This window comes from Corvus brachyrhynchos, unplaced genomic scaffold (genome assembly GCF_000691975.1).
Source record: "Corvus brachyrhynchos isolate BGI_N302 unplaced genomic scaffold, ASM69197v1 scaffold68, whole genome shotgun sequence".
Lineage (NCBI taxonomy): Eukaryota > Metazoa > Chordata > Aves > Passeriformes > Corvidae > Corvus > Corvus brachyrhynchos.
The window spans coordinates 2100897-2111016 of NW_008240039.1; the positions used below are offsets into that span (position 1 = coordinate 2100897).

A 10120-nucleotide genomic window follows, 5' to 3' on the forward strand; every position below is an offset into this window, starting at 1 on the left:
GCCGAGATGTGAAACTGCAAAAGAAACGAGTGCAAATGGCTGGAGGTGCCAAAGGAGGGCCGGGCTCCATGCAGGGGACACGTGGGGACACGCAGAGCTCTGAACACCCGGAGCAGGACCCCCACAGCCCAGCCAGGCCGAGCGGCTCCTCCTGACTCTGCCACATCTTCCCACTCCTCTGCTTCCCTCTCCTCTGCCCCACCTGCAGGGAAGGCACAGGCCTGGCTCTTTTTGTTTGAGTCTTTTATTTCCTTCAGGAAGTTCACTTGCTGCTCCTTGTCCTCCTGGCCACCCCAGGGAGCTGGGCTGAGGGGACTTTTCACTTTCACCCCATCCCAGGGTGGAAGCAGCAGTCCTGTGTCCCTGCCCAACAGATAATTCCCTGCTCTCCGTCCCACTGCTGCTCACTGAAACACAGAACTGTCCCACCGGTGCATCCAGGCTGGAAAATGATGGCTCCAAGTGTCTCTATTTGTACCACATGCTCTAATCATGGAAGAACTTCTGCTCTTCCACATCCAGAGGTGCTCTGGGAGGTTCTGTTGGCTGTTTTTACCCTCCAAGCCCCCTGAAAATGCAGAAGAAGCTTCATCACCTCTGTGATGACCCAAACCTCTTCATCAATGCCGGGCTGGATGTTCAACAGTGCTGGGAGGTGAGATCTGAAGTGACACTGAGCTCCCTGTGCCCCTCAGCTCCTGCCAGCCTCTCCCTCCAGCACAGGTGAGCATCACCCTCCCTTCTCACCACGTGCAGGATGTTCAAGTAGAACCCCCCATGTTTCATTTCGTGCTTCTGGTCCATCACTGGACACCTCTTAAAGAGCCTGCTCCCATTTCTTTGCACCCTCCCTACAGCGATTGATCCTTCCCCAGCATGATCAGTCCCAGCTTTCCCAGTTCCCTCAAAGGAGAGATGCTCCAGTGCCTTCATCACCTCAGTGGCTGTTTTCAACACCCCTTTTTAGCAGGGATTCTTCTTCCCCCAGCTGAAAATGCAACCAGAAAATGAGGTAGAACAGCAGTGAGAGTAACTAAACCCACCCCAGCGTGCTGTGAGTGCCTGGGACACCATCCCAGGCTCTCTCCTGGGCTTCTTATGGATGAGGTGGTGCCGGATGGGCCAGCTGAGGTGTCCCTGGCTGGCTCAGCAGTGAGAGGGCACAGTGGATGGATGCGTGGATGGGATACAGGAGACACCTTCCCAAACTGTTCCTCAAAGAGGAAGGGCCCTTCTCACTGTTTGTTGTTTATATTGGCCAGGGGTTTATTCAGCAGAGCCAGAACTGAGGATGGGATTTGAGTTTAAAAAAGAGCTACTGGGTGAGGCAATGGATTTCTGCTTTCCACACCTCTCCTTCCCAACCATTCCCTGTGCAGGCAGCCAGGCCAGGGCTCCTCACACCAAAACCACAGGAGAACATTCCCAGAGGGGCTCCTCACACCAAAACCACAGGAGAACGTTCCCAGAGAGGCTCCTCACACCAAAACCACAGGAGAACATTCCCAGAGGGGCTCCTCACACCAAAAACAACCGAGAACGTTCCCAGAGGGGCTCCTCACACCAAAACCACAGGAGAACATTCCCAGAGGGGCTCCTCACACCAAAACCACAGGAGAACGTTCCCAGAGAGGCTCCTCACACCAAAACCACAGGAGAACATTCCCAGAGGGGCTCCTCACACCAGGAACACAGGAGAACCTTCCCAGAGAGGCTCCTCACACCAGGAACACAGGAGAACATTCCCAGCACCAATCCCAGCTCTGGAGAACCAGCACATGGAGTTTTGAGCTGTGTCTTTGCTCCAAAAATACCCCACAAGATCCCCCCCAGCACCAGAGCCTGCAGCCTCCCCCGGAGCATCTGGCGGGCGAGCGCTGAGACGGGGCCCACACTTCCCACTCCGCTGTCCTGCACTTCCCACACTTCTCATCCCTGTTTTCCCTTCCCCAGGCTCTGCCCAGCTCCTTGCCCAGCCCTGACCTTGCTGTGCCCACTCCCTGCTGCCAAATTTGCTCCCAACTCAGCCCTCTTTGCCTGGGGTTGTTGCTGGGTTCGGGTGTTGTTGTTATTGGGGTTGGGGTTTTTTTTGGTGTGTTATTTTTTTTTGGGGTGTGTATGGAGACTGGATCAGAGGCAAGAGAACAGCAAACGAGTCAACACGAGCACAGCGGGGACAATTCGACGAGGAGAAAACACCCCCACGAGCGGAGAGAAACAAAACAAACACATGCACAGAGCGACGGGGCGGCGGCAGAGTGGCCCCGCTGGGACACGGGGACAAGGGACAGGGCTGGCAGGGCTCAGCCTGGAGCAGCATCGGCTCAGGAGCTGGGGCAGGGACAGGAGGGATGGTGGCAGCAGGGGAGAAGGGGCTGCCGGGTGATGCTGGCTCGGCGACACCCCAAAAAACAGCTGTAATACCCCAAACACAGCTGTAACACCCCAAATACAGCTGTAACACCCCAAATACAGCTGTAATATCCCAAATACAGCTGCAACACACCAAGTACAGCTGTAATACCCCAAAACCCACTGCAACACTCAAAAAACCAGCTGTAATACCCCAAAACCAGCTGTAACACCCCAAAACCAGCTGTAATACCCCAAAACCAGCTGTAACACCCCAAAACCAGCTGTAATACCCCAAAACCAGCTGCAACACACCAAAACCAGCTGTAATACCCCAAAACCAGCTGCAACACACCAAAACCAGCTGTAATACCCCCAAACCAGCTGCAATACCCCAAAACCAGCTGTACCAGCTGCAACACTCCAAAAAACAGCTGTAATACCCCAAAACCAGCTGCAACACCCCAAAACCAGCTGTAATACCCCAAAACCAGCTGCAATACCCCAAAACCAGCTGCAACACACCAAAATCAGCTGTAATACCCCCAAACCAGCTGCAACACCCCAAAACCAGCTGTAATACCCCAAAACCAGCTGCAACACCCCAGAACCAGCTGCAACACACCAGATACAGCTGTAATACCCCAAAACCAGCTGCAACACACCAAAAACCAGCTGTAATACTCCAAAACCAGCTGCAACACACCAAAATAAGCTGTAATACCTCAAACCCCACTGCAATACCCCTAAACTGGCTGTAACACCCCAAAACCAGCTGCCTCCTTCACTTCTGCTTTCCCGTTGGCAGCTCGTTCCCCAAAGAGGAGACAGGGCAGACCTGAGGCTCTCAGGAAAAACTCTCCTGGTTTTGGTGTCCCTGCCCAGGAGTTTGAAACCATCCCAGATGTGCTGGGTCAGGATTCCCACCCTGCACGGGGAGGAATTCTGGCCCTTGTTCATTCAGGATGAGGAGCGTTTCCCCAGGATTAATCCCGCTGGTTTAGTGCGTGCTGGGACGACCCTGCTCAACAAAACCTGCCTGCTTTCCCTGGATTACAGACCAGTGAGTTACTCCCAGTAAATTTAACTGCACTGAGAGAATTTCTTGGTTTATTTTTTTGCCTAAGTGTGAGCAAGAGAGAGCTGCAGAATTTTTAAAACTCTGGTTTTAAACAGCAGGAAAAATAGATTTTTTTTTTTCTCCCCCTCTTTCTTCCAGAGCCTCAAATTCTTATAAAATTTTGCTGTGGATCAGACAGATCAAACTTAATGGGTGTGAGCCATTCACCCTTTCCAGTTGTTCCATTTGTAATGATATTTCAACCAAGGTCAGCTGCTAGAGCAGGGCAGAGCCAGGCTTTACATTCAGTCTGAGTTTAGGTCACTGCCTTAAGTCTCTCTTGTGAGAGGCTGCAAGTGGAAAAATTACTTTTAAAGTGCTTTTTTTCCTCCCCCCATAACCAATCCCAGGGACTCGATATTTGTCCTTATCACGATGGAATTTCCTCCCCTACAAAATGCTGTCCCCCCTGAGGACTTGTTGATAACACAGTCCCTGCTCTTCCCTGCCAGGAGGCTGCAAGGGAAAGGAGCTGCTCAAGGAAAAGTTGTTCCTTAGATCCTAAGGAATTTCAGACATCACAGCCAGGAATGACAGACAGCCAAACAGACACAAGAATGGACCAGGCAGTTGTTTAGGTCCAGAAAGAACCTGGGGCTCCAAGACAAGAGGCACTAGGGAATAGCAAAGGTGGGGATGGCAGAGAAATGGGAATGTTTGGGTAGTTTGGGGGCTTGTAATTAACTGAACTGGGCATAAGAAATAGAAAAAAAAAACCCAAGACACAGAAGCTGGAGCAGGGAGGGAAGGGCAGGAGTCGTGGTGTCCTTTTCCCTGCCATCAAACAGCAGGAGGCCACTCAGAGTGTCAAGGAATCCGTGGAAGAAAGGAGAGGTTCTGGCAATTCTCCCCATCCTTCAGTTCTGGGTGTTTTCCCCATTTCAGCCAAACCCACTCAGTACAAAACGATGGATGAAGGGGGAATGGGGGCTCAGGGCTGTCACATTCCTGGGGAGAGCATCTCCCTCCTCCTTCCTCCCTCCCAGTAAATCCTCCCTCTCCCCACCCTGGCTGTGCTGCCCAGCACATCCCACAGCCTGGGCTCCCCTGCTGCTGCTGCTGCCTTCAGGAGAACAGGACCAGAGCAGGGACCAGACACCACCACCGTGGGCTTTCCAGCACCTTCAGACCCCTCTGCCTGGGAGTAAAGGAGGTCTCTGGAGGGGGAGGTTCCTTTCAGAGCCTCGAAATCCACACCAGGGGAAGCAAAGGCAAAACCACATCGGAGCATCCTCACCCTTTGACTCAGCCTTGGGGACATTTGGGATGTTTGGAGAGGAGTTTGGCTTCAGGCCCAAGTCTCTGTGTGTCCCTCAAGCCAAGCCCCACAGGCAAGGGGGGTGTTTGATGTGCAGGAGCAGTGAGGCTGTTCAGGGCCCCCTCACTGCGCTGTCAGTGGTTTTGGGGTGTTTTAACCAGGACCTCGGGCTCACCCCACAAGAAAAGGGGCAGAGCAGCTCCTTTCCTCCCAGGCAAAGGGCGGGGGGTGTTTATGAGCAGAGGGACAAGTCAGATCTGACACATCCCACCCTCCTCCAGTGAAGGACAGCAGCCCTGCCACCAAAAGTGCCACCACACCAGCAGCACCAGCCCGGGCTGAGCCCTCACAGCCCCATCCCCCTGGCTCTGAGATTGGGTTGCTTAAGGCAGGTTTTCAGTGGACAGCACTGCAAACAACAAACCCCTTACACATCCCCAGCACTTCCTTCCCCTGCAGCAACTCCCCAGAACGTGAACCAAAGCAAAACCAAAAGGGACACTGTGCCTTCTCCCCGCCCCCGCTGGCAGCAGTCCCCAGCCAAACCTGTGCCCAGCCCAGCCATTCTAGGCACGGGAGGGGCAGAGCAGGGCAAAACCCAGCCAGAGGACCAAAGAAACGGGGGACTGGAGCTCTTGGATGAGACACTCTGCATCTTCTTCGTGCTGTCCCACCTCCATCCCCTCGGCCAACATTCCTGGATGTGCAGGACAGCTGAAAAGGGGGGGGGGGAGGTTGAAAGTATAATGCAAATCTCTTTTTTCTCTCTCTCTCTCTTTTTTTGGGTTTTTTGTTGTTGTCGTTGTTGTTTGTCTGCTTTTTTTTTTTTTTTTTTTTTTTTTTTTTTACATATATACACGAGTCTGACAATAAAATGTGGAACACAGTGCAATGTCTTGGCTGCGTAGCATCCAGGACTGGCTTAGTTGTGCATCGTGGCGCGTCCACCCATGGACACCCGGGCTGGATTCCGTAAAATCCTGTCCTCAGCTGGCTTGGGAGCAAACCAGAGGCTGTTCCCCTGGAGGAAGAGCGAAGTCCTGTGTGTTTTAAAAGCTGGCTGCAGTCCTTGGAGGGGAGGGTGTCCCTCAGAGGTGCCGGGGGCTGGGGTGCCCGTTGTGGTACAGCTTCTGTTTGATGTGCACCATGTTCCCGGTGGCCTCCTCGTACTGCCGGTGGTGACGTTTCCTGAACTCCTTCAAGTTACAAAATTTCGGAATCCAAGACCAGGAATTGTCTGGAAGGCAGGGAGGAGAGGGAAGGTGAGGGGTTGCAGGGAGAGGTGAGGGTGCTGTCCCAAGGCACAGCCACCCCTGAGCTCCCTTCAGGGCTGCACAGGGACAGGCTGTGGCACCAGTGCCACCCTCTGCCCCCAACACCTGGCCAGGATCATTTTTTACCCATTAGCTCATCCCTCAGCCCAGGAACCTTTCCCTGCAGCAGCATTTCAGCTGCCACCCACTCCCATGAAAATTTTGCCTGATTCCACCCAGAAATACACAGAGCCCAACTCCTCAAAGGGCAACTGGGAAGTCCCAGAGAAGCACAGATGGCCCAAGGACGAGCTGCTGTGCTGGGAGTGGGTTGGACTCGATGGTCTTTGAGGTCTTTTCCATCCCAAACAAGTCTCTGAGTCCACGGCTGTGAGGTGCTGGCGACTGCCCTGACCAGCCCTGCAGCTAACTAGGGAGCTGCTGTCTGAGTTCCTATGGAATATTTGCTATCCTGAGGAACCCCTCCCATCAGGAAGGAGCTCCAGGTTATTGTAACAGGCCATGGTTGGAGCTGATCAGGCCCCAGTGTGACACTGAGTCACTGCTGAGTGGTGCTCGTGCACTCCTCGTCCTGTACCAGCACAGAATTTGTGTTTCCCCTGCCCCTGGCTCCATTTCTTTCCTCAGAAGGGAATTTTCACTTTGTTCAACAAAGAAACAAATTCCTTTCTGCTTGCTGCCTTTAAAATTACTCATTTGCATCGTTGATTCTGAATAAATAGGAAATATTTAGGTTCACTGCACTGTTGGCCAAGCCTTTTATAAAAGCCTTAAAATAGGCAAACACCAGGAGGGGGGAAAAAATGAAACAGAAGAGATCAATTAGCTGAAATACTAAATTAATTACTAAAAATAAAAGCCTCCATTCACAAGGGGTAGGCTGGGTGGTGATCCCAGCTCTGGAGAACACCTCACCACAAGGAGAGCTCCTGCCAGCCCTGCTGCCTCCAGCAGCTCTGATCTCTGATGAGAATCAGGAGTCACAGCCCCAAAACTGGCTCTCAGAACCTGAGATCTCACTGGAAAATCAGCCCCTGCTTGGGAAACAGCAGCAGCAGCGGAGCCCCGGGAGAGTCCTGACTCAGAAACTGCTGCTGGGGATTTGGGAAGACTGATGGGAAATTAATATCGTTTTTTATCTGAGTTTTTAGAAAGAGAGAGTCCACTTCCCTAATTAGAATTTCTGATAGGCCTGCAGATAAATCTTCCTCTCGCTCGCTTCTCCTTCTCCTCCGAGTTGTGATTTAACAGCACCATCAGCCAGGAGCTGGAGAGATGGAGATTTGTAGGCACATTCTGAGGGAATTTCGAGTCATTCTCTAATTTAATCGTTTTCCTGTCATCTTTTTCTCCTCCAAATATTAAAATCCACGGGATGCCCGTGCTGAGGGAGGAACATGGGGCAGAGAGAGCCTCTGAAGGAGCATCTTTGGGTGCTCCTCAGGGTGTTAATTCAGGATTTTAACTGCTCCAAAGCCTGACTGTTCTGCCCAATCCTTTCCCCCGTGGGGCTGATGGCACAACTGAACAAAACATCTCCCCATCTGGACAGCTGTGAGGGTGGGAAACCTCAGCTGACACCACGCAGATGTCTGTCACTGTCACCACAATGTCACAGCTTTACACAACCAACACCAGCCTGCTCTCCCAGCAGCACTAGGGAAAAGAAAAAAAATCCAGGTTTTTCTGGGGAATTTTGGTCCAGCCCGAAGATGTTCTGCCCACAGAATTCCCACACCAACACCCCTGCTCGGGTCAGGGAATCGTGGAACATCCCGAGCTGGGAGCGACCCGCGAGCACCATCGAGCTCCCGGCATCAATAGGGCCGGGACATCCCTGGCCAGGTTTGTGCCACATCCACGTGGGATAAAGCATCAGGCTGGCCTTTTCCAGCTCCCAAGGAGAGGGCAGGGACTGAGGGAAGAGGAGGAAGAGGAGGAGGAGGAGGAGGAGCAGCACTTACCATACCGTCGGCTGGTCCTCCAGGCCCGCACGGCGTAGTGGAGAACCCCGTCCATCCACACCAGGAACCAGCTTATACAAAAGCCCAGCAAAAGTCCCAGCATCAGATCAATCTCCTGCTTGGTTACATTGTCAGTCACAAAGTAATTCTCCGAGGAGTCCACCACTGACTGGTCCCCGTCGTAAGGGATGACATAATGGACATGATGCCTGGAGCAGGGGCAGAAACAGGGGCGAAAAAATCAGTGGAGATTTTTCTTTCACCTTTCCTCCCCGTTCCTCCCACCATCCCCAGGAAGAGAAGGGCTGTCCTGCCTTTTTGTGCTGCTGTCAGCACAGAGGGAGGGAGCAAAGCACAAAACCCCACGGCTGGAACTGATGTCACATTCCTGACACGGCTCCCTGTGCCCCGGCTCATCATCTACAACACAGGAGAGGAGATCAAGGATGGCACGAGGCCACCCCCGGGATGCAGAGGGCACATGTTGGAGGCAGAGGCCACCAGAGCAGCTGTGTAGCCCTGAAAGTGCCACCACCACCATCCCCTGCAGGAGGGACAACTGTCCTGTTGCTGCCCTGCCCTGGGCTCCGCAGATGTCCCCACAGAGGATCTGCTGCTCTGTGTCCCCTCTCCCTCAGTGAAAAGAGGCTCGTGTCCCTCACACATCAGGGCAGAGCGTGTTTACAGCCACAGAGGAGGCACAGGAAGGAATTCCTCCTGCAGCCTCTCGCTCCTGGAAAAGTCCCACGAGCTCCAAGACCACCTCAGCTACTCCTGCTCCTCGATCTGGGGGCTTCCTCCAGGACCAGGCAGCAATTCCTGCCTGGAGCAGACAGCCAGAATCCTTCCCAGCACTGGAGCTGCTGGCAAAGCTCCCCCAGGTCCCTGAACACCTCCAGGGGTAAAGGAGCAGCTCTCCCAGCTCCGAAGCTTCCCAAGGCTCCCAGGGCTTGGAGAGGCTGCCCCTTGCCAGGAGGGGGATTGGGCTCGTTTGTGCCATGAGGTGATAGAGACCAAGCCTGGGATGAAGCTGAAAAACCCAGGTTCACCTGGGGAAAAGCAGGAAAATGGCAGGGATGGGGTGAGGGAGTTGTAGAGTAGGAAAAAAACCAGGCAGGGCTGTGGGGGCTGCACGGGAGGGGATGAGCAGTGACAGGTCCCTGGGAGCTGTGAGGGGTGGGAGGATCCCGGAGGATGGGGGATGCAGGAGGCAGAGCTCTGCTCTGGAGCTCTGCACCTGCTTCGAGCAGCTCTTCACCTTCCCAGGAGCGCCGAGGCTGCCCAGCCTCGCTCAGCCGGGCACTGACCACACCCCAGGAGTGACCACACGCCCAGCCAGGTGAGGTCCAGCCCCGCGTGCCTTCCACCACCACAATCCTGGCATCGCCAGTGCCCCCAGTCCAGGAGCACGGGGCTGTCCCAGCGCTGCCCAGTGTCCCCAGCATCCCGTCCCTCCTCGCCCAGGCGCTGCTCCCACTCGCCGAGCAGAGGAGGCATCGCTGAGGCCTCTGAATATTCATGAGGTGCAGGTTGCTCGATAATCACGCCTGAGAAACGTCCAAATATTTACACAAACAAACCTCCACTCAAAGGAACCTTCTGAAAACAGCCCTAATCTCAGCGCTGCCTTAATGGGGGCCACCTGCACCACAGGCACCGGGGGTGCTGGCACAGGGCTGGCAAGGGCTCCGGGGTGGCAACCAGACCCTCCGGTCCCCATTTCCATCCAGCAAAAGGGAGCAGGCTGGGAAGGGACGGGAGATGGCAGCTCTGATGGCTGAGGGCAGCCCTGCTCCTGCCTCCTCATGCTGCATGGTTTGGAACAGAGATCTTCCCTCTTTTGGCACTGGAAAATCCGGGGGCAGAGGCTGCATGAGGGAGGGCTCCCCAAAAGGAACGGGAGGGTTCCCATCAATGCAGCCAAGCACTTCCCATGTCCCATGCTTCCCAAATCCCTGCAAACCCGCATCTCCCATGTCCCATGTTTCCCAAATCCCTGCAAACCCATGTCTCCCATGTCCCATGCTTCCCAAATCCCTGCAAACCCACATCTCCCATGTCCCATGCTTCCCAAATCCCTGCAAACCCATGTCTCCCATGTCCCATGCTTCCCAAATCCCTGCAAACACGTATCTCCGACATCCCATTCTCA

The 10120-nt window shown here is 54.2% G+C and overlaps 2 protein-coding genes across 2 annotated transcripts in view; both read right to left on the reverse strand.

The window, feature by feature from the left end:
* Positions 1–2050: 2050 nt before the first annotated feature.
* LOC108449080 lies at positions 2051–5509 on the reverse strand. Its single transcript, XM_017744064.1, has 2 exons — positions 2762–5509; positions 2051–2530 (listed from the first exon to the last, which is right to left on the reverse strand). The coding sequence occupies exons 1-2, from the start codon at positions 3310–3312 to the stop codon at positions 2131–2133; spliced, it is 951 nt and encodes a 316-aa protein (XP_017599553.1). The 5' UTR covers positions 3313–5509; the 3' UTR covers positions 2051–2130.
* A 38-nt stretch (positions 5510–5547) lies between these two features.
* TMEM240 (transmembrane protein 240) overlaps positions 5548–10120 on the reverse strand; it is a 12667-nt gene continuing 8094 nt past the window's right edge. Inside the window, exons 2-3 of the mRNA XM_008641171.2 lie at positions 7969–8177; positions 5548–5967 (exon numbers count right to left, since the gene is read on the reverse strand). Coding sequence (XP_008639393.1) covers positions 5819–5967; positions 7969–8177 — 358 coding nt within the window. The 3' untranslated portion in view covers positions 5548–5818. The remainder of the gene's footprint in view (positions 5968–7968; positions 8178–10120) is intronic.

Coding starts and splice junctions, on each gene's coding strand:
- LOC108449080 (XM_017744064.1), bottom strand. CDS start 3,312: ATGAACAAGGGCCAGAATTCCTCCCCGTGCAGGGTGGGAATCCTGACC. Junction 2,531..2,761: donor TTTTGGAGTGTTGCAGCTGG/TACAGCTGGTTT, acceptor GTTGCAGTGGGT/TTTGGGGTATTACAGCTGTA.